The 24,869-nt window shown below is 42.1% G+C and overlaps 1 protein-coding gene across 1 annotated transcript; it reads right to left on the bottom strand.

Annotated features, from left to right (window-relative positions):
• Positions 1-4,413: 4,413 nt before the first annotated feature.
• Positions 4,414-24,622, bottom strand: slc2a3a (solute carrier family 2 member 3a; the record flags this gene model as incomplete). The annotated part of the gene is made up of 10 exons (XM_084080484.1): positions 4,414-4,743; positions 5,340-5,543; positions 5,723-5,821; positions 7,684-7,788; positions 9,408-9,595; positions 11,395-11,557; positions 12,371-12,611; positions 18,277-18,437; positions 19,044-19,145; positions 24,590-24,622. The coding sequence occupies 10 exons, from the start codon at positions 24,620-24,622 to the stop codon at positions 4,414-4,416; spliced, it is 1,626 nt and encodes a 541-aa protein (XP_083936610.1).
• Positions 24,623-24,869: the final 247 nt, after the last annotated feature.

Here is a 24,869-nt window from a genome sequence, read left to right as displayed (position 1 = left end):
GTTGTTGATTTCACACTACTTGCTTTCATATGAAACAATGGAACAAACAACTAATGCATGTCATCTGAAAAGACCTCTAGAGTCTTTTCCTCTAGAGTCTCATAAATGCTGCCTATACTAGTTAACATGGCAACATGGTGCCCATAGCTGACATAGCTATCAATGGCTCTGTTTCATTTTAGGCACAACGTACAGTACATGACTGGGGACAGTGCAGTGAGAAAGGGATGAAAATAAAATAAAGGAGAGGAGAGAGTAGTTATTGATGGACCTTCAGTGAATAAAAATGTCTAAAGGGCTATTGTACATTATGACCGGATGAGTGGATTAGTTGGGTCACAATGGTTCCAAATAACATAATTCGTTCTTTCCATTCTTTTCCAATTTCCTCTCACTGTCTCACTGTCTCTCTCTCTCTCTCTCTCTCTCTCTCTCTCTCTCTCTCTCTCTCTCTCTTTCTCATATCTTCACTTATCTTTAGTGATGTGTGACCTCACATAAACGACTGGTTAAAGTCAACAAAAAAATAAATAGCATTCTGATTTAGTCTTTCATATAAAAAAATACATTTTCACAAACTAATACTGACCCTGTGGAGTTTTGAGTTCACACGTGTGCATAAGGTAACTCAGTATGGTTTGGGGCATATACAGTAGCCTACTTGTTTAAAAAATAAATAAATACATTTTATATAATCTATACACCACTTAAGGAAGAAATGAATATGTGTGCCTGCTCAATGCTCATGGATTGGACACGGTTGCAAGGCTAACATTTGGGGTCATCAAGAATCAAATGTGGGACCTATATGATTCATAAGATGGTCACAAGAAGGAACCATGAGGTTCTACAACATCTTCTAACAACTTAAGCCCTGTATAGTACTTCATCATCTGACAAACGAGGAGAATCAATTTAGACAATCTTCGCCTATAATCACTGGCTAATTGAAAGACATATAGGGTAAATTCAAATCCAGCCTGGCAAAAAAAATCATTTTGCGGTATGCTGTATGTTTGCTGTATGGCACAAGAAGGCCTTTTTAGGTGAATCCAATATAGTCAGGAAGTATTTGAAATATATACTGGACCCAAGTTGTTAGGGTAAAGTTCAGTTTTTTTTTACCATCATCAAAGTGAACAGCAGTGCAGCATGGAGTGCTGGAACTGAGGATGAGGAGAGGTTGAACACAATACTGAACACAACCGTGAGTGAGTGGAATGTACCAGTGCCGTGCAACACATCATTACAGTACACCATCACCATCCACAAGTACAGTACATCAGTACACAACAACGCTAGCTGTGACCATCCCTACCTACACTGTCAAAGAAAAACAATCTCCCTTTTCACCAGTCATATAGGCTTGCGTTGACAAAATCGTATTTTTCTTACAGCAAGTTAAAAACAATCTGAGCATCTGCACCTGAGATTCTTTACTGGTGAAGACATCTGTCTTGTTTAAAGGTATTGTGATATTTCCAGAAGATTATTCTGAAAATGAGTCAAATCTTAACAAATTATATGCAGAGCTTCTTTTTTTTTTTTTTAAGATTAAGAAAAACACGATTTTAATACACTACATAAGATCAAATCTCTTGTTAATATGGTTTCTTTTGCAGTGTAGGTAGGTATACTGTATAAATAAATATGAAACTTTTCAAAGTGCAGCTTGGGGCAAAACATACAAACTTCAGAATCTACAGCAATTCAATGACCATGACGTAAAATAGAAAATAGACTTTTCTTCACATATTTAACTTTAACACACAACACATACTGTAATATATTCATATACATTTCTCATACGCTTTATCACAACTACACATCATGGATAATGTTTGGAAACACATCAATACAATCAGTAGAAGACTTTAGAAGAGTCCTGTTCCAAAACACTAAATATTGTTACTTTATATCAGGAGTGGGAAAAAAAACACTAACTGAAATCAATCATTTAGTATTTCTACAGGGCATAGGGTCGGTGGCGTTAAAACTGTTCAAAATAATTTCACCAACAGAGGACTTAAAGACACTGCCGTGCTCTAAAAAGCTCCATTACTTGTTTTAACTACAATGGCCATCATCATTCTTCATCGAGACAAATTGACAGTTTTTACCCATTCTGGAACAGAACTCTTCATTTTAAGTTCAAAAATGTAAAATTCTCCATAGAATGATTTGAAATTTCCACCCATATAGTAGTACAGAATCCGTTTTCCTTCCTTTAAAACTTTATATGACGTTCTACCCCAAACGCTCCATCATTTAAGCCGTGACAGCTGATCATCACATCCTGTGCACTCGAAAATATAATTCTACCCCAAAATAGATTTTGTAGTTTGTAGTTTGTAAGACACCCTGTTCTTTATATAAAGTGAGGGGACACTTTTCTTGAAAATAGCTCTATTCCATCCTAGGAAAATTCGAAGGAAAAGCAGTGTAAATACGCAATAATACTATGCAAGTACTTGAAATTGAGTTATTACATCCTATCTAAATCTACAGTAAGTACTATATTATGTATAAGATGTGTTTTTACATACTAAAAGAGTATTATTGTGTACTTCCAACATTTCCCCACACGTTAATATGTAGGTTATCACAATAGAATAACGCTAAGGCAAAACAGAAGATTATCTCAGCTGTTAGCATGTTTCTAGCAATTCCCTGTGTCAGAAGTCTAATTTTCCCAATAAAACGTTCTAAAGTGATTTGAGTACAATGTTGAATGCAACTTTAAGCTGTCTCTAAAGTCGTCTAGGTCAGATACTGTATATGCACTTGCTCGGGTATAAATAACACATTGATTTATCGGTTAAAAGCTCATTACTTTGGTGTACAGCCTTTTACATGAGTGATTGTGAAGAGATTTGCAGCTGGCTAATGCCATGTATCAGGTTAACAGGGATGAACTAAACAGAAAGTGCCAAATAAGATTTACACTATTCCCTATTTAGTTTCTCTCTCTCTCTCTCTCTCTCTCTCTCTCTCTCTCTCTCTCTCTCTCTCTCTCTCTCTCTCTCTCTCTCTCTCCCTTTTTTGTCTCCCTTTATTCCCCTCTCTCTCTCACTTGCAATCTCACTGAGCAGCACTTGCTGTGAATTCCACCATAAATATATCTCTCTCTACAAGCTAATTACATTCTATTGGGCTTGTCTTGATAAGCGTTAGCATTGCACTTTGCTTCCATGTATGAATGGGCTAACTGTATACTCTATTTTGTACACAAAAGACGATTTTGATGGCTTTTCCTGCCAAGAAAAGCCAGTCATTGCACTTACCTACGGTATTTTGATAATAGTTGGTTTAACTAAAATATACACTTCTGAGTTTATGCGTGTTTGCCAGGCGCAAATTCTAGAATCCCTCACTTTGGCATTTTACTAGGAAGCCCTTCATCTTGTTGGTGCAAGTCCAACAGCTGAAGGCAGAACAGTAGTCAAACAAAATCCCTTTTTAGACCTGTTGAATTGAGCACACTTCTGAAAAGTATCAGAGAATTGAATAAATCAAGAAAAAAAAAAGAAAAAAACTCAATACAAAATAATCTCGTTAATTTCTCCTAGATCAATGGATAGCTGCAACATTATATTGCATTGAAAAACACTACGGAAGATTGGTCAACTAACAATCTAATAATCCTATTTCCTGAATAAATAACTTTTTTAACTGAATAAAAAAGATGTGCATCCGTGTTCTCCGTCTTATCTCCCTTCACCCTCCTCTCTTTCCCTCGGGCTAACTGCATCTGAACTTAATGGAATGACCGAGTATATCTCTGCACAGCTGTGCACAACGTGCCGCTTTTCAACACACTTCTGACGTTAAGCGCCACTCTTCAACTCAATACAATGACGTACTGATGCACCATTTGTCGACAGCGATGTGAGGTAAGCCGAAAATGTGTTGAAAGTCACGGAGTGTATATCTGCACCTCCCTAGAATCAAGCTTCGCTGCTGTAAATTCTAAACTGCAACCCCCACCCCACCCACCCCTCTGCCCCACCCGCTTCCCCAACCGTAAAAAGCTAAGGAAACGGACATTCCTAAAAGGAGTTGTTCGAAATGTCAGAGAGAATAAAAAAAAACACGTTAAAAAAGCCAGCTGAGGCGGCTTTGCTAGAAAGAACTAGCGTTCTATGGTCCTATTGTTCTACGGTTCTATGGTTCTACTGTACGCTGCTGTGGTTCTGTGGTACTACAGTGGTCCTATAAAGTTCTAGTGGGTCTACTTCCTCTGCTACCCCCCCCCCCCCTCCACCCCCACCCCGGTGTGAAATGACATCTGTAGTAGACGACAACGACGACGACGTAATGGCGTTTTTCGTAACTCTCTGACCTTTTATGAACCCCGTTATAAACCCTGCCTCTCCTATACCCGCCTCCCTTTTTTTTATCTCCCACACGCGTCTACAGACTCTCCTGTACAGTGGAGTTGGATTTATCCTCCAGGGGCGTGGAGTCTGAGGCCGGACGCGGAGCCGACGCTGACGCCGATGACGACACCAGCGGGACCTTCTCCTTGAGAGGGGAGGCGGGGAGCGCGGTGGCGGCGGAAGTGACGTCGGTGGGAGCCTCGACGGGGAAGTCGGAGGAAGACGGGGGCGGGGCGCCGGCGAAGTGACGTGCGATCTCGTCGAACGTCTTGCCCCTGGTCTCGGGCACCTTGAAGAAGGTGAAGATGAAGAAGAACACGAGGCAGATGGCGAAGATGATGAAGACCCACGGTCCGCACAACTCCTGTGAACAGCAAGGGGGTGGGGGGGTGGGGGGGTCAAGAAGGAATTGGAGGAGGAGAGGGTGAGGTGAGGAGGGAGAACAGGGAGAGAGAAGAGAGGGAAGAGAAGGAGATAGATCAGTATTGACTTCTGTAGAATTTGAGTACTGCACTTAAATGTACGCTACAGTACTCGAGTAAATGTACTTAATTTCTGTCCACCACTGGCAAAACGACACACACATCTAATCAGCCTGGCTCGCACCGCACTGACTTTTGTCTTTTTTTGTGCTTGTTTTCTTTCTCTAAGCACCGTAACCAAATGTCCATAAGTATATCATGCACAGTATACATTGCTGCTATGCTCATGCACCTTATCTCAGGTACTAGTGTAAATATGTAGATAACTTGTTTGGCTTTTTTGTTCTCTTGTTTGATCTCCCTTCCCACTTGTCCCCCCCGCCTTCTTCCTCCCCCTCTTCTTTCTATGGAAATAACGTTGCGATGGGAACGATGTACGAAAGCGAATTTCACCCACTTTTTTACTTTGTAAACCTGTGAAGTGACAATAAACCTGATTCTGATTCACACCACAATAGAACTCTCCCCGCTCACTCACCGCTATTTTGGGGAAGCTAACTCCAACGATGAAGTTGGCCGTCCAATTGGAGCAGCCGGCCACGGCCATGGCGGCGGGCCGTGGCCCCTGGGAGAACAGCTCGGCCACAATGAACCATGGGATCGGACCGGGGCCCAGCTCGAACATGGCCACAAACAGCATCACGGCGATGATGGCCATGTAGCTCATCGCCGGTATGTATTTCTGAGCAGAGGGATATGAGAGACAAAGAGAGAGAGAGAGAGAGAGAGAGACACAGAGGAGGTGGAGGCAGTAGGCAGGGAGGGAGAGAGAGAGGAGGAGAGAAAGAAAGGATGTAATGAGATTGAGGGAGTGATGCTCCGTACAGACCAAAAGTACAGCAAACACATTAAAACACTCACCAATGCGAGGGATATGGTCATGAGCACAGCGGCAATAGACATTCCAGCCAATCCCATCAGGTGGAGAGTCCTTCGTCCCGCCTTCTCAACCAGGAAGAGCTGGAAGTTAGTGGAAGAATAGATTGATACATGACTGGCAAACGCATGCATAGGCTACCGTACACATACACAAGCAGCAACGTACAGTACACTAGGGCTGACTCCACATAGCTGGCAGTGGATAACCTCGGTCCCAGCCTCACTCATCTGCGAAAAGAAGAGCCTGGTCACGACCTAAAGCATCGAGTGTCTAGGAAGTCCGAGTGGACAGGATTTCCGTTTCCCCCGGAAACTATATTTTTTGACCAATCACAACACTCGTTTCATTCACGGAGAATGTTAACAGATTTGTAACGCATCAACGTCATTTCCTTGGGCGGTACTTCCGCCAAATTCAACCGTTTCCGGTTGTCAACTTCCTAGACAACCAACATCCCAGGTCTTGCCCAGGGTGGGCAGTGGACTACTTATAGTCATTGTTAACCCATTCAATCCTGGAATCTGTGTCATTTTAGATATTTTTGCTATAACCATTATTCAAAAATAGCAGATATACTCGGTGCTGCGCTACGAGCTTGTAGATCTGCTATTTATTTATTTTAAATAAATAGCAGTCCCCCCTCCAGAAGCAAAGATTTTAGTTAAACATTTATATATATTAAAAGATTTTCACACATTGACATATTGGTGACATATTGCACAACCCCCATGGCCAACAACCTATATTACATGTTAGCATTAAGAATCAAATAACATCATCAAGGCGATTGATTGCAAAATAATCTGTGCAGCACTCCTTATTGGTTTGTTTTGATACAGCCACCATGTTGATAAGATAATGAGAAAATACATGCTTTAAAATGTAGTTCTACCCTGCAGTTCCATGGAAGACAAAGTCATACATCAAAATCTCACCAACATATACTGTAGCTTTCATGTAACAGTTTGCACATACACACACTACTGATTAGGGATGCATGATTAATTGGTCATCATAACTGTATGGCAATATCGGCCTTAAAAATATATGCAATATTAGTATCGAACTGATAGTGCATCAAAAATAATATAGGCCTATTGGTTTTAGACAATATGTTATTTTATAATGTTTATGTTTGAATGTGAAGCTGACAAGGCCTTTTGTGATGATGAAGGCTGCATATTCAATCAGTGTTTTCTGGAGAAGCTTTCAAAAGGGTCAACAATTTGGAAAAATGTTAAATAAAAATACTACATTTACCATGTTTGAACTAATGCACATCAGTAGGCCTAATACAGTAAATCAGGTAATACGATTGCTTTATTAGAATTCTGCATCTGCATCCAGAATCACTGTTACTGTGTAACAGGTGTAAGGTGAACTCTACTGGAAACTTGTATTGATTGCAGTATGTATCAGTATAGATATTTGTCGATTTGACCATGCAAATAATCATAATCAGCTATCGGCCAAAATGCCAATATTGTGCATCCTTGATAATCTGATAATGGTGACATGTAAGTGTTGTCTGCTGTACAGGCCTTCCATTTGCTGCAGTCTGCATTCCATGTTGCTCAATGAGTCTTTACAGTATTATGGTTAAATAAAGGTTTGATTAAAACATTTGAATTAAATAACAATTTCCAGTTCTAGCGGGAGGAGTCGCTGTAGGTTGGCGTGTACTGTACGTACATTATGTTTGTATAGAAACATTTATTGACTACCAGTCATCATTTGTTCCATGCCTCTTTCAAGAACTACCAGTGATGCTAATGTAATTCTCCCATTGCAATCAAATTTCAAACATAATTGTATCCGAATATTGAAGCTTACAGTCGGTTAAGGGAATTCGTAATCAAGGACAGCCCTGCGCATGCATGCCACGCACACACTGCACACATGTACACACTAACTAACTCACACACGTGAACACAGTACTTACAGATACAATTGTGAAGATTACGTTGACTATTCCAGCTCCGATGGTGGCGTAGATGGGCTGTTTGACGCCTGCCGAGGCAAATATACCTGTAGAATAGTAGAACACCTGAGGGAGCGCGAGAGAGAGAGAGAGAGAGAGAGAGAGAGAGAGAGAGAGAGAGAGAGAGAGAGAGAGAGAGAGAGAGAGAGAGAGAGAGAGAGAGAGAGAGAGAGAGAGAGAGAGAGAGAGAGAGTAAAAAGATGGCAAATCTATGTTTAGAAATCATCGGACTAAAGAACAAAAACAGTAAAAAATCAAGAACGGCCATTGGCTATGGCCAATATTTAGCTTGTATCCAAGTGAACTTGGGTGATATCTGAGTGACTGCAGTAGATCAGATCCTACATGTAATGAGATGCATCAGACATTCAGGCTGCTCTCTGCACCAAGCCTGCATTCCAATGCATCTGATTTATTCAGCTATTTTAAATCAGCCCAAGTCATTCTCTCCTCTGAGAGTTTCTACACACAGTGACCTTGTTGTGACAGTGATTGAATTTGAGCGTGTGTAATTGACCTGCAGTCAACCTGTGTAAAATGTGTGAGGATGTGCGTGTGTGAGTAGATCCATCTCTGTGCGTTTACATACATGTCTCACACAGACACAGTCGGTGTGTGTGTGTGTGTGTGTGTGTGTGTGTGTGTGTGTGTGTGTGTGTGTGTGTGTGTGTGTGTGTGTGTGTGTGTGTGTGTGTGTGTGTGTGTGTGTGTGTGTGTGTGTGTGTGTGTGTGTGTGTGTGAGAGAGTTTATTATCCCTTATGTGCCTCATTGTCCCTCCTGGGAATTATTTATTTAGTAGCGCTGTTCAGAGCGCTACAACACGCAAAGCTTGGACAGCCAAATCCGCTTGTGACAGGCGCTCGTGTGGCGCAGTGGTACAGTGGCTGCCCAGCACCGCGGAGGCCGGGGGGGTTTGAATACATGGTGGCGCATTGTCGAGCGTCTATACGGGCACAATTGGCCCGTGTTAGGGGGAGGGAAGCCGGACGGGAAGGGTGATATCACTGGACGTAAATCCTTCGGGCTGGGTGCAGTGCCTGTCAGCAAGGAGTGTTGGGACGAAGACTCTACGTCCTCCCGGTGGGGGGCTGGCAGGTGAGTCAGCATGATACAACAGCAGTGACAGCACACAGAAATGTGTGTGGGGAGGAATCAATTGGCATATTATACTAAATCGGGGAGAAAAAGCGGTCAAAAAAGCAACAACAAAAAAAGAAAGAAAGAAAAAAATCAGTGTGATTGGATTTTGTCAACCAAATCCAGATGTTACGTTTGTGACGTTTTGTGAGCTTGTAGATCATCTATTTTCAAATGGCCGAAATGTATATAGAGCTGAAGTGTTTTGTAATAATAATCAAAATCTACAAAGTAACTAAAGTTTTCAAATAATTGTAGTGGATTAAAAGTACAATAGTTGCCTCTGAGATGTAGTCGAGTAGAAGTAAAAGTACTGAAAATCCAGTAAAGTATATATACCTCAAAATTGTACTTAAGTACAGTACTTGAGTACATGTACTTATTTACTTTACACCACTGCCTGTGTGTATGTGTACACCCACTTGTCTGTGAGTGTGAGTGTGAGTGTGAGTGTGAGTGTGAGTGTGAGTGTGAGTGTGAGTGTGAGTGTGAGTGTGAGTGTGAGTGTGAGTGTGAGTGTGTGCGACTAGAGCGTGGCGTAACTCACGGCGTTAATTCCAGACAGCTGCTGTGAGAGCTGCATCATGACGGCGATGAACAGCGGCTGGCGGTAGGCGGCGATGCGGAACAGCTCGGGGATGGTCACCTTCTTCTCCTGGGCCATCTTGGCGCTCTCCTCCTTCATCTCCTGCATGTCCTTACTGACGTTCTCGCTGCCCCGCAGACGCACCAGGGCTGGGGGGGGGGGGGGGGGGGGGGGCGAGAGAGAGAGAGAGAGAGAGAGAGAGAGAGAGAGAGAGAGAGAGAGAGAGAGAGACATGGAGCGTCAGGACAGAGCAAAGAATTTGAGTCATAGAGTGACTTCACTGCACTTATGTACATTTCAAGTACAAATCACAAATCGAATAGGACAGAATCGTGTTGAACAGTACAATGTACAAAGAACGAATTTGCACAAACTTATTGGAATGTTTGGTCATGGGCAAAGGAGGAACTGGACTGAACTTCAATCACAATGACTGGCCGAAAGGGGTGAGTGTCCTGTGTGTGTGTGTGTGTGTGTGTGCGTGCGTGCGTGCGTACGTGCGTGCGTGCGTGCGTGCGTGCGTGCGTGCGTGCGTGCGTGCGTGCGTGCGTGCGTGCGTGCGTGCGTGCGTGCGTGCGTGCGTGCGTGCGTGCGTATGTGCGTGCGTGCGTGCGTGCGTGCGTGCGTATGTGCAGTCTGCGTAGTCTGCAAGGTGAAGAGATGTGAAGGTGTGACTACATGTAGGTCAGTAGCTCTTTGTTGCCCTTCGCTTAGAGCCAACCTTATGCCAAAACCTTCTGCTGACTTCAAGGACTCCTCTCCCCTCCCCTCCCCTCCCCTCCCCTCCCCTCCCCTCCCCTCTCCTCTCCTCTCCTCTCCTCTCCTCTCCTCTCAGGCTGAACAAGCAGCATGTCTCTGTTGCTCTCTCAGTCTCTTTGTCATCTTCGTTTTCTGTCTCTCCATCTGTCTTTCCCCTTCCCTTGCTTTTCCAATCCCTCTCATCTGTAATACTTTTACTGTACCTTCTCATCTCACTTCTGCCCCCTGTCTCCCAACCTTTGTCCTGCGGCCTGCACTTTGTCACTTAAAATTCTCAATTGCGCTCTCTCTCTCTCTCTCTCTCTCTCTCTCTCTCTCTCTCTCTCTCTCTGTCTCTCTCTCTCTCTCTCTCTGATTGTATTAAATAAAGCTGGGGGCAAATGGAGGGTAATACTATTATTGCCTGGCACAGCAGATTCTCTATTCAATGCTAATTTGGGACCAATAACACTGTACAGAACAATGCAAATTAAATCCACGCAGAGTGAGTGTGTGCATGCCATGGGTTTAAAAATCAAAGGCAAATTCAATTACATGCTATTATCAAATACAAAAGTTTTAAAAAAAAGTTTTCTGCACAAATTAGGGGGATACCCATCATCTACTACCCCAATATTTATAACAGTTGTTATACAGTACAAAACAAAACAAAAGATGACGCATTGAAGAGTAGTAGTAGTAGTAGTAGTAGTAGTAGTAGTAGTAGTAGTAGTAGTAGTAGTAGTAGTAGTAGTAGTAGTTAAACATGGCAGGCAGCAGTCACAGTAATGATTATTGTAGCAGTAGTTCTTAAAGTAAAAAGAGCGCAGTAGCAATATTATATTATTATGTTAGTTTATATTATTGTGTCTAGTTATTATCATATATGTTTGAGTTCATATTGTTATATTATTATATTAGAGTTAAGAGTATTATATTATTGACTTATTGTCAATTGTTAGAATTGTTATTATAATGTTGGAGTCGCTAATTTAACCAATTTCAACCTGGCGTCCCTATTTTGGACATGTCATTATAGGAGAAAATTCATTCATTCAAACATTGTCAAATATTTTCAAAAACAGTTGAAATGGCAGATGTGGCACAACGTGACTATTTTCACTATTCATTGTACAACAAAGTATATACTGTACTGTAGGACTTAATGTTAAGACTATTTCATTCCAGATCAGAAACTGTGCGGCTGTACCTTTCCGTGCCTTTTCCTCCTGGTTGAGGTTGATGAGCAGGAAGCGTGGGCTCTCGGGGCAGAAGGGCAGCAGGATGCACTGCACCACAGCAGGGGCCACCGTCAGGGACAACAGCAGGGGCCACAGCTTGTCAGAGCCCAGGAGAGCCTCCAGACCAAACACCTGGAATGGTGGGGCGCAACAGTTAATCGAAATTTAAAAAAATAATAAAGAAAATAACTTGAATGGTTCTAGTAATGTCCCTAGTTGTGTTAATCAACTCTAGATTTGTGTTCTGTCTCTAGTTAACTACAAAACACAGTCAAAAATGAAATTTGTACTGACATGGTACATCGTGACAAAACACGTTTTGAGCTTATAGATCTGCTATAGATCTGCTATTTCCACTATTCATGTTTTTTTTTGTTATTCAATTATGTACAGTAAGTAATTTGTCTAAAAGCCTAAAAGCCAAACAGAAATGTAATTTTTATTCATAATGTTCCAACGTTCAACGATAGAGATGCAATTAATTAGTTACTCACAATTATTTGAGTGCACTCAATTATTGAGTGCCAATTAATCGTCAAGTAAAATGTGATTATCGTGACAGCCCTAGTCGTGCCCACTGTCCACCCTCTCTTTTCTGTCTGTCTCTCTGTTGTTCCTCTAATAAATGCCTCTGAAACAAGGACGAATAGGAAACGTGCATCAGTCGAGCACGGCTCTCTCTGCCAAGCTGTCAATTTGTCTATGAGGTGTTGAGAGGTGTGCATCATTATGTCTTGTGGCTCATCACTGGCCTTGAACTTTAACAACAAATTGCACCGTAAGTTAGATATTAAGTTAGAGATTTCATATACTGTATTTGTCTCTGAGATGTAGTGGAGTAGAAGTAAAAAATGTTACTTATAAGTACAGTACTTGAGAGTAAATGTACTTAGCTACTTTCCACCACTGGTTTTCAGCTAATAATTACAATCCCCATATACTGACCTGTGCGATCAGGATGCCCGTCACCACGCCCAGCTGGTGCAAGGTGCCGAAGGCCCCTCTCAGGGGCGTAGGGGACACCTCGCCCACGTACATGGGAGTCAGACCCGTGAACAGGCCGCAGAACAGGCCGATGACCAGTCGGCCGGCGATGACCATCTCGTAGGACTTGCAGATGGTGGAGAAGCCCATCAGCAGACCACCGATCACAGCCAGTATGTTGACCAAGAACATGGACCGACGTCTGACACAGAGAAAGAAAAGTGATTACTGATTGACTGGTTAGTTCAGAACAGTGTTGTATTGGTGAATCTATCTCTGGTGGGAGACTATTTTAAAGACGTCACCCGCACGTCGCTTAACACCTACACTACAGGTCACACAATGGACAGTTGATATGCATCTAGGCTCATTCCTATGTTAATTCACCTGGTGTGACACCCGCCATTCGGCAGCTTTTGTAAACTTTGTTGAGGTGTGAACTTAAGGGTTGTTTTTAATCGATGCATGTGCGTGCGTGTGCTCCTGCTCAAAAGACTGGTGGGACGGCATGTTGCTGCGTCCCATGACCAAAGTATTTGCATCCCTGGTTCAGAAACACCTGATTAACAGGCCAGGTTGCTGAACATCAATCTAAGATAACTTAGATACTGTAGATCATAAATTACAAATTGATTTATAAATGATTTTGTTTTTTTGTTTGATTTCTTATGAAATAAAACCTTTATGAATAGGAGAAAATAAGACACATAGACACATCACACAGGTTACAGAGAATATGTGAAAAAAAAACAATGTGTTACTGTCTGAACTTTAAGTCTGAACTTTAAACTTATTGATGATTACAGTAGCTGGTATTGCAAATGATCTTCACTGGGTTGACCCACCCATGTTCATGTGAAGGTCAGTCTATTTCCTCACCGCTAATAGTCCATTGACTCATAGATATTCAGATATTTTGCTGTTTGCATAACGATATAGTAGATCGTTGAACATTCAAAGCGATTTTTCGATGCAGTTACTATATCGTTACATCCCTAAAATTCACTATAGGTCATCGTCTCTCCCTCCCCCTCTTACTGTATGAGTTCATGAGAGACATTCAAAGCTGATTTCAACAATAGATAGCGTAATCTACACACAAGAAGCCTTTGAAACATTTCAGGAGGATTTGGATTCTCTGTGCATAGCAGCACAAATGCTTTGAGAACAGGCAAAAGCTGAGAATGCCAACACACCATGTGCTCTTTTGTTTCTATCATTTGTGTTGTTTCTTTGATCTGATCTGATCCGATTTGATTACATTTTGATCTGATTTGGTCCAATTTCCAAACTCGACTGGGTGACTTTCCAATGCATCAAGAATTAAACTGAAAAATGACTTTTCATTGTGATAACAATAAATAACAGGAACTTAAAGTATACTATACGTTAGTTCCCTTGATCCAAGCCAGAACACAATCAATTGATTGATCATTAAAATAAACATGCTCTGAAAAATGCACACGGCCCACCCATCTCACCACTTAACCCATTAAGGCCTGAGGTTCAGATTCTCCAAAACGTCTTCTAAATCCCAATAGTTTTCTGAAACACTTATGTTGCTATAATAGCAGTGGTTCTCAAACTTTTTCATGTCAAGGACCTCTAAAATGATATGTATTTGGCCCCCCACCCCCCATCCCCCCAGAAGCAAATATTTGAGTTAAAATGTTTGCTTTAAAAATATGTATATTCAAAAATGTGCAATCTTCACCATTTTTCAAATATAGCAGATCTACAATATCTTGTATATCTGCTATTTTTGTATATTTAAAAAAAGTATAAAATACACAGTTACACAGATGTGTTCCCAGTTTTAATGGCTTAACACGGCAGCCATTTGGCTGCTATAACCCTTAAAGTGGATGGATAGCACTTTTGAAATTTTCAAGTGGGCCCTGATCCAGAAAAGGCTGGGAACCACTGCTCTAGAAAAACAATAACAAATCATTTAAAAACAAAATGGAGGCATGAAAGAAGAACAAGCCAAGTCAATGTTAAACGGAAGGTATAAAGAGGATCCTGCTTCCATTAAGGTTAATAGCTTTTTCGACAGATCACCTCAACCTAAATTCAGGAAACACAAGAGGACCACAGACACTTTAAAAGGCCATATCAATCCATTTAGCAACGCCAGTAAAAATGTTTCATCTACGTCTGATCAATACTTGCGAACAAGAGCAGATATCCTCCTGGAAGACAGCAGAGATCTTAGACCTGTTGGTATCATTTGGAAATCTGTCCAAATTTGACCCAGGTGCTCAAAGTGCCCCAACTCAATGTAATATCCATCGAAACGCTTATATGCTTCTTTTTCATGGACATTGAGTAGTCTTAGTCTACTCTCTTTATAAATGATTTCCTTTGATTGTAACAGACAAAGAGAAAGAAGAGAGACGAAAAGAAGAGAGACAACAGAGAAACAGTAGTGGTGAGGTACCCTGGAGCCCCAGTGTAACGCTATGTTGACAGACCCTAGCCACTTAAACCCTACATGCTTAGTTGACCGGATTCCCAAGGGCACTATGCTATAGGCACCCTCCGGTTTTCCCTTTGCACTAAATATCTTCGCCGGAAATAGCAGATCTACAAGCTCACAACGCATCGCAACGCAATGTATTGTGAGCATATAGATCTGCTACTTTTGCTGAATGTTGCCCCCAGAATTGGGATAATAGGGTTCAAGTGGTTAGTGCACGCTAGTTAATAGTTATGACGTTGCTAGACAATGAGCCTATAAACTATTGTAATCATATATAGCTGACTAGATGCTAATGGTAAGTACATTTCTTTGTAAACTTCCCAAAAACATACAGTTTTTTAAGTCAGTTTAACCCATTAAGACCTGGAACTGTGTCATTTTTAGATTTGAGCTAAAAAGCATTATTTTACACTTTGGGCTATTCAAAAATAGCAGATCTACAAGCTCATAGCGCGGCACCGAGTGCCGCGCTATGAGCTTGTAGATCTGCTATTTTTGAAAAATCGTGAAAATGTGTGCAAATATTTGAATATGTATATTTTTAAAGCGAACATTTTTAACTCAAATCGTTGCTTCTGGGGGGTCCCTGGAACAAAATATTTTGATGGGGGTCCGCGGCCAAATACATATAAATCAGCTGATCTCCACGGCTGAAATGTAGACGTTCAAAAGAGGTAACATTCGAGACATGCACTGATGTGTCATTACTGCCATTCTAAATCCGCCATTGCACGTGTGTCGTGTTGTGGTATAAATCATGTACAGCATTACGTTAATTATAATGTAATTAAGTAATTTGTTCAATGCTGCTTTCCTAATGATGCAGTAATTGGTGGAGGAATAATGGACCGTCAATCAGACTGTTTGTGTGTGTGTGTGTGTGTGTGTGTGTGTGTGTGTGTGTGTGTGTGTGTGTGTGTGTGTGTGTGTGTGTGTGTGTGTGTGTGTGTGTGTGTGTGTGTGTTTGTGTGTATAAGACAGAGAGAGAGAGAGAGAGAGAGAGAGAGAGAGAGAGAGAGAGAGAATCTGCCCAATACATTGTTGGTGAGCTCACTCTCTCTCTTTCACCAGTGAATACCAATGGTGAACATGTCCCTAACACCATTGCCAGTCCACTCAATAAGACTCTCCAAATACATGTCTCTGTCTCTCGATGCCCACTCTACTGCCAGGCAGAGCTACAGTAACTCCAGGGAACAAACAATAGAGCTACAATACTTGTGCTGGTGCCATTCGACTGTGAAAATGCTACAATATATGAAACCACACGCTAACCATAACATCACAACACTTACCCGACGTTACGCTTAGTAGAAAAGTAGCTACTGCAAGTAAAATGGAATGTATTGCTGATGAAGGACATGATGAAAATGTAACATACATTGAAACGTCCCGTTTCAGTGTACTTTGCACCTTAGTAAAAAAGGGCTTCGGGTTAATCTGAGTTGCTCCAGTACCTGCCTTTCTACCTATAGACTGTTCATTTTAAATGGCATTAAATGTGTTTTTTCCCCAAGATACAATGGAAGGAAATTTCCTGCCAGGAATTTGCGCACATTTTATTTTGTAGTCCTTAGAATCTGCTTGATTGATCATGTGAGGATATCCTGCAGTCTTGCGCTAGTTCAACAACTGTTTCTTCAAAAGCATTGCATCATGGAGTCACAGCTCACAATGACTTCAAGTGGTCCACGTAAAATGACCTAAATTAATGAATGAAACCCCGGCCACGATCAATGAAGAAGCCTAACCAACCATTATGATTTGGACCAGTTGCTGAGAGTGGGGAGCTGGGAGGACTAGAAAGATGAATAACCTCGCGTCACCAGGCTTTCCACCATGGAGGAAAGCCTGGTATTCATTCTAAAACTGAGCCGTGTGATCCAGTTTAGGAATTTTGTTCAATAATAATTGGGTTCCGGTGGTGGGTTCCGGTTGGCATCGCATTGTTTTTGTTCCCCACATAATGCGAATCAATTATCTTAGTCTCACAGGCGCGCTACGAGTTTGAATAAAAGACGGATATACCAAACGATCATTTTACCAAAAGAAACGAAACGATTATACATTACCAAACTAGTGATTCATTCATAATACATTTGAATCTAGGGGAAACATTTTGGAGGTGCACGGCTCGCTTGGTTCCGGCCGTGGGTAATTCCCACGGCCGCCTTATTTCCGCTCCAGACCGGATCAGAAAATTGTATTGATCACAGGCTAGAAAGCTGCTTGACAAACGTCTATACCAGGCGGTCTGTTCACACCAACAACGGGAGAGGACACAACACAGCGTGCTCCGAAGGTTCTACTTCTTACTAAGCACACTACGGCCTGTAATCGATCACATTGCCAATCAATACATGTCTTCATGTCATCATGACTAAGTAAGAACAACAAAGTCCGCACACTGGATCCATGCTCCAAGGTATTATATTACGAATGAAGAGGCCAAAGGCTGTTCCTCGGTCGGAGGAAGAGCCTTCGGCTGGAAACATCATCATCCTTGGCGGTAATACAATGCCTTACCAAAACAGACTTTGTTGTTCTTAGAATTTGTCTCTACATGCCCAGCACCTGACTTTTACATTTTGAATGTGCGTATACTGTATTTACACTGTTTACCATGATCACCATGAGTCATAGCCAACATGCCAGACAGCTGGTGCTCCGAGTCCTTTAATAGGAACTAATAGGTCACTGTTTCCCAAACACTGGGTCGGGACCCATGTTTTGGCCATGGACCCATTTTCATGGGTTTGCGGGTAAACATTACATTTAAAAGAAACATTTTCATTCATTTCATTTTGCAAAAGAAATTCATAAAACTAATCCCCCCCAAAAAATCTAAGAAATTCCATACATTTAAAACACTTTTAAGAAGTACTGAAAATAGCCGATCTACAAAGCTCACAACGCGTGATGCGTTGTTCGCTTGTAGATTGGCTATTTTAACTATTGTTTGGGTCCCGGGGAGACATCAAATTATCTCTTTTGGGTCTCGAGCTAAAAAGTTTGGGAACCACTATAATTTCTCAAGACAGCACCACAAATGCTCATAGACTCCAGTGCAGTCTGTAAACTTCCGGTTTAGGGCTTTGTCACTATTCGCCAATAGAATGCTATGTAGAGGACCTGGCCCGACAAAGTGAACGGAGATGACGCAACTCTCCTTGAATGGCTCTGCTTCAAACGCCAGTGAGCAACTTTCATTGAAACAAATAGCTGGGGGGCGGGGCAGTCCGCCCTCTAGATATATTATAACTCTAAAAACAAAGGAGAAAAAAAAGAATCAGGTTCTCAGATTGAGGAACCATGCTATAGGTCATCCACTTTTCTCTCCTTTTTTTTGCTTTTATACACTACAAAGTTTCTCTCTCTCCCTTACCGTCCAAAGGTGTTGGCCATGACGCCCACACTGAACGAGCCCACCATGCCGCCCACGCTGAAGATGGCCACGGAGACGCTCCACACCACGGTCTGGACGCCCGGGGTGATGGGCTCGCCGTAACGCTCCATCCACGTGGCGTTGAAGAAGTTCAACAGTTTCTGGAGGCAGAGGGAACGGACGGAAAGGATGGATGGGAGGAAGATGGGGTCCGTGCGGGTGGGAGGGTAAAGAGAGGATGGGGGGGATGGGATGTGGGAGTGTGGGAGGGAGGGAGGAAGGAAGGGAAGGATGGAAGAGAATGAACAGAGGGCAGAGGATTTATTGATATACTTTATTAGTCAGAAATGTAAAGAGCACGGTGGTACAAAACACACAAGTCTATGGAGACTTGTTTCCATTGTGGTCCTATATAGGTTTATCCAATTCATCAACAACTGAAGGACAAAAAGTAAGTTTTACATTTATGTACCTGTACACAAGACGTAACAATAAAGTACAACCTTGAACCTTGAACATTCACACAACAATACGTGTCATCAATAAATAAAAAATATATATACTTTTTTACATTTGATTAAATATTTCCAAATCTCTCTCTCTCTCTCTCTCTCTCTCTCTATATATATATATATATATATATATATCAATTTGGCTGAATCGGCAAAAAAAAAGGTTAAAATGGTTCACAGAAGATAAAAAATTAATGGATAAAAATGGTTTATCTGAACTGTAATTGTGGAGTAAAAGTCAAAGCGTTGTCTAACCTGTTCAGGGGCATTGATGACCCCGGTGTTGTATCCAAACTGCAGCGAACCGATGACTGCAGTGCCCAAGGAGAAGAGCAGGTAGCCTGTTACCTGTTTATTCTGGAGGTTGAAATAGAGGAGAGGAAGGATGGATGGATGGATGAGGGGGTCAGGAGAGAGAGAATAAGGGCGAGTGAGGCAGAGAAAGAGAGGAGAAAAGCAGACACACAAAATTAATATTTTATCAAAGCTTATTACTGGACCTTTTGCCATTACACCCTGCAAACAGACACACCGTGACTTCAGGCAGACAGAGACAGTCTCCGGCAGGACAGGTAGGTTAGTGTGGGCCAGCAATGTTCGGAAAACGGGAATCGGCCTGTTATAGCTCCATCATGAGGCTGATTAAAAAAAACGGCCTCCTGTTGGCGCTATAATAAGGCAATGTTAAAAGGGTGCCATTTCTTATTTGGCCTAGTGGGAATGTGCGTGTAAAATTTCACGGAAATCGCACACTGTGTTCATAGGGTTTGAGGCATTTTGTTCAAAACGAAGCACTCCTGCAAACTTTGGAAGCCTATCTTAGCCAATCAGGATGGAATATGAAAAATCTGAAAGACCCGTTTCGTTTAATGACTATAGAGATACTGTGTACCGATTTGCGTGATGTTTGGACAAAATCTGTAGGAGTACTGTCAAAAAAAATGTTTTGCACAAATCGGCCTCCTGATGGCGCTATAACAGGCCCATGTGCTCTGGCCCATGTGCTCTGGCATCCAGGGAGTGTGTGTGCACAGTTTCACTGCGATCAAGCCAACGGTGCCGGAAATTAGCTGTCCACAGATGGAACCACGGACGGACGGACGGACGGACGGACGGGCAGGGTGCAAAACATAGTCTCGACCATGCCTTTCGGCCTGGCGGATTCAATGATTATTGCTAACCAGCTCCCTGCTTACCACAACACTCTCTCTCTCTCTCTCTCTCTCTCTCTCTCTCTGCCCCTTTCTAAAGCATAGCTTGTGAACGGACAATACTGTAAATGTTTGTTGTAGCCTAACTTTTCTAAAATATTGTTTTGGATATTTGTTTTGTGGTCATTTGTGTTATTGTATTACCGCCTCAGTGCTGGTCAGATGACATACAACATTGTAACCCAACACCTGTCCAGCCAACTATAGGCCAGGCACCCATCATGTGCCTTGTCTGACTTTGACCTAGAATGCAGGGCGGCCAGAATCAATGCAGCTCAGCAGAAACACAACTGGGAGTTTAAGCCATTAAACAGCCACGTGCCGCGCTACGAGTAACGCGCTACGAGCAACGCGCTGCGAGCTTGTAGATCTGCTATTTTTGAAAACTTGTGAAAATGTGTGCAAATCTTTGAATGTATTCTTATTTTAAAGCGAACATTTTTAACTCAAATCTTTGCTTCTGGGGGAGGGGGGGGCAAATACATATCATTTTGGGTGGTCCTTGACATGAAAAAAGTTTGAGAACCACTGATATTATAGCAATAGTTTGTCAAAAAACTGTTTTAGAGGACATTTGTAGGATTTGAGTAAAAAACAAAATCGCTTTAAAAAATACATATTCAAAGATTTGCACAAATTGTTACAATTTATCCAACAATAGCAGATCTACAAGCTCATAGCGCGGCACGGGCTATGAGCTTATAGATCTGCTATTTTAGATCTGCTAGATCTGCAATTTTTTTGAATAGCCAAAGACATCAAAAAATGACAAAGACGCTTTTCCCGGCCTTACTGGGTTAAGAGGAGGAGTCAGTGATGTTACAGGATATACACAGTGCTTAGGGGCATTAAGATCCCATTTACTTCAAGCATAAATCTTCATTTCAGCACTCCATGTGGAGCCACTCAGTGGACAGCAGTAACTTAACACGGCGGCCAGTTAAGTGGTCAGACGGGCGGACTGGGAACGCTTTTGCGATTTTCAAGAACAGGGCCCTGGTCTAAAACAGTGGTTCCCAAACTGGGGTTCGGGACACCAAGGGGGGGTCTCCAAATTATTTTGGGGGAGGGGTCCCCAGATGACTTGCTTTAGTTGCTTATAATGTGCAACATTGTTTTCTCACTCAAACAGTAAACAAACCAACATAGGTCTACAGTATAAGTGTACATTAGCCTATACAGGGCATCTGCACATTTCTAAAGTTACAATTTAATGACTTTTAAGAACAAATTGTCAACTATTACCTAAGAAAGACGCAAGCATTGTGAAAATAGCTGATTTACAAGCTTGTAGTTCGGCTAGCTATTTTCACAATATTTATCTGCGAAACCGAGTCAAACTAAATGTAATGCGTACAATTCCAAGTGGTGGTGGGGGGGGGGGGGGGGGACTAGAGGTTGGGAACGGCTGGCCTATAGCAGTGGTTCTCAAAGTGGGGTCTGGTGACCCCCAGGGGTCCTTGGGGGGGACAGCCAAAGTAGTTAATATAGCATCACAATCATTTTAACCACTAATACATTAATGCATTAACAAGTTGGCTATTTTTTTTTTTTTTTATAAAATATCGAAAATGTTCAATAATTGTGATACTTTAAAAAAAAAAGTCCTATTCTGGGGGTCCCTGCATGGCAAAACCTTTTCCAATGGGGGGGGGGGGGGGGGGACTCGGCCAAATACATATCAGTTTGGGGGTCACTGACATTGTTTGAAGACCACTGGCCTATAGCACCAGTCCACTGTGCTGATGTGACACATTGTGACACATTGTGACAGTGTGCAGAGAGAGGCGTCATGCTGACAGGACACAATGTATTGTTGGAGGTTATATGAGACACTGGGAGGCCTGAACGGATCCTCAGGTGATCTGCTGCCCTTGGGCCACCTCTAGTGTGCTTGTTTGTTTGTGTGTGTGTGTGTGTGTGTGTGTGTGTGTGTGTGTGTGTGTGTGTGTGTGTGTGTGTGTGTGTGTGTGTGTGTGTGTGTGTGTGTGTGTGTGTGTGTGTGTGTGTGTGTGTGTGTGCGCGTGTGCGCGTGCGTTAATCAATGGGTATTTCATCCATAATTGTTTGTATGTATATACATGAACCAGTGGTTAATCCATTCATTCAATTCAATTCAGCAGAGGCTGATCTGTGTATAGAGGCTGAACCATGTATAGTGTGGTTGTTAGTAGGAATAAACACAGAAGCACCCGGGAGGAAGTGGACTAAGAAAGTGGAGTCAAACTGAGCTTCTGTTTCGACACAAAAAAGGAGGTGGTGCCCCCAGAGGCTAAAGCAAAGGAGAAAAAACTCTTCTGTACGGTACTATTTAAATGAACTCAGACATAGCATGAAATTCAGAACATGACCACATACTTTTGTCCACTCACTGTTAATGCATTTTTTAGCTCCTTTGCCAGCAGGCTTTTACATTTTTGCAATGTGGGCCGTTGAGATTTATGTGGCATTTAGGAGAAGTCAATAATCAGGGCTGTCCAAAGAGATGGAGAGATATTATAAATTAATCTTCTGTCAGGGCAACGAAGTGTCTTGTTTACTGTGAGTCTGGCCTCACACATTAGGAATATTGAGAGTGTCAAATATACAGCAGGCGTTTCTTTTTTGAAACGTTTATTGTAAGATAACCAATTTCCCACTTCTCAGATTCAACATAATATACATAGTTTGAATCATTAATGACTCTGTTGATTCTGTATCCAGCAATGGTGGAGCATTGACCTTCTAAACTTCTAACCACATATCGCTGTCACTCTCTAAAACAGACAGACATATACATTTGACTAATTAGACCACTGTTTTTCAACCTGGGGCCCACCCTTATGGGTCTGTAACTCTGAGAGTGTACAAATGGAACCAAATGATCCATTTGGTTCCATTTTTACACTCTCAGAGTTAAATTAACACTGTGATATTACAGTGTATATTGTATTGTGTTGCAGAGCTGAAAAGGGTCCATTTGGACCGCTGGTGGTCTCCTGATCCGACATTGAGAACCAGAGCCACCAGAAATTATATGAATAAATGAATAAATAAAGTAGTGGATCTTCTGTACATGTCTATGAACCCCACCCCCGCTCCGCTGTGGCTGTCCTGACCTCAATTTCACCTTCCTCTCTTCCTCTCCCTCTCTGCCCCCCCCCCCTTCTCTTTTTGTAAGCTCACCATGACTCAGTAGAAACTAAAGTGGGGTCACATGACATCAACTATATCAACCTCATGTTTGGTTGAGGAAGCGACCCAGTGCGCCTATAATGTCAACAAACGATGGCAGCCACGGCGTGGCTGATGCAACCATGTAGTAATACCTTTATTTAAGCCAAAATGACGTTAATCACAATGACGTTACAGATGTTGCAACGTGAGCAATCAGGGGTTAAACTGTGATGGACATTTTTGTCCATTTTGAATTCAACTTTTGCCGTGGACATACAGTACAAAGTGAGCGGGTCAAGAATATTACCAGACACACATAGACCTAAAAACTACAATGCATACTATAGTGGACTCCTAATGTATAGTGTCTATGCCCATGTGCTACACGTTTTAAAACAATAGTATTTCTGTATGAATTAAATCAGAGTGAATTGGGTCTTGATCAGTGTATTGTTTCATTGCACATTATATGAACAAACTAAGGACAGAATCTTGCCAATTCAGCTACAACAAAATGATAATGTACTCTAACTTGGACCCAAAAAGTTGAATAAAATAAAATATAAAGGCAATGTAGAGCTAAGTGTATACTTCATTATTTATCAAGAAAGTTTCCGTTCCTGCAAGTTTATTTTTCATATCATGCTGAAATGCATGCAAACCAGTGGTCTCCTGAAAGGTATAGGAAATAAACATAATGCTGGGAAGATTATAGACAGTAATGGAAAGTATTCTTCAAAGGCTTAAAACATTAGTGGGTAGGACCTATTTCTTACAAAAACACCATATATCATGAACGCAGAATCAATTCAACCCCAAATTGGAATTGCATGTTGATGGGCCTACCCTACTGTATATAGAGACACACCTCCAAAAGCACTTTCAGTTCTGCCCATAGGAGGCACCACATAAGTTGCACTGTGTGTCGTAGAAATGCTAACATCCCCCTTGCACTCCTTCACGCCCCAACCGACGACTTACACAGCCCTGGCTAGTCAACCCAGCCTGGTGGAAATATGCGCCCTTTTATAATTTGATGCGCAATGTTTTGTCTCATAAATGTCACAGTCTTGCACAACACAGTTTCATTTTGCTGACAAATAGGCTTCATTTATGGTCTGTAGAAACCAATGGCGTCACTGTCCATTTCTTTTTACAGTCTATGGTTTCAACTCATCTCTTTGTGAATCTTTGATGTTAAACTATTGAACTCAAAGAAGTGGAAGTCATTTGTCATCTGTCCCTGTCAAACAGTATGTTTCCATTGCATCAAAGATCTTGCTTTCCTGATCTTTTCATCCCTCTCTCTTTTGGCTTCGGCGTTTTTAAATGATGCCCACGTTTAATCTCACACAGCTCAGAGCCAGATCCCTCCTTCACCTCCCCCACACACCCCACCCACCCAACCACACTTCCAAGAGTGCTGCATCTCACCCTTCCCTTACTCCTCCATTCCCCTGCTGCCATAGTAACCGCCTGGATGTGACAGCCTAGAGCAGACCTAAACAAACATAACATGAGGGACTGAGACATGGTGATACTTGTGTGTGAGTGCGTGTGTGTGTGTGTGTGTGTGTGTGTGTGTGTGTGTGTGTGTGTGTGTGTGTGTGTGTGTGTGTGTGTGTGTGTGTGTGTGTGTGTGTGTGTGTGTGTGTGTGTGTGTGTGTGTGTGTGTGTGTGTGTGTGTGTGTGTGTGTGTGTGTGTGTGTGTGTG

The sequence above is a fragment of the Gymnoscopelus microlampas genome, assembly GCF_963454915.1.
Source record: "Gymnoscopelus microlampas genome assembly, chromosome: 15".
NCBI classification, from domain to species: domain Eukaryota; kingdom Metazoa; phylum Chordata; class Actinopteri; order Myctophiformes; family Myctophidae; genus Gymnoscopelus; species Gymnoscopelus microlampas.
This window is presented reverse-complemented; position numbering and strand designations above follow the sequence as displayed.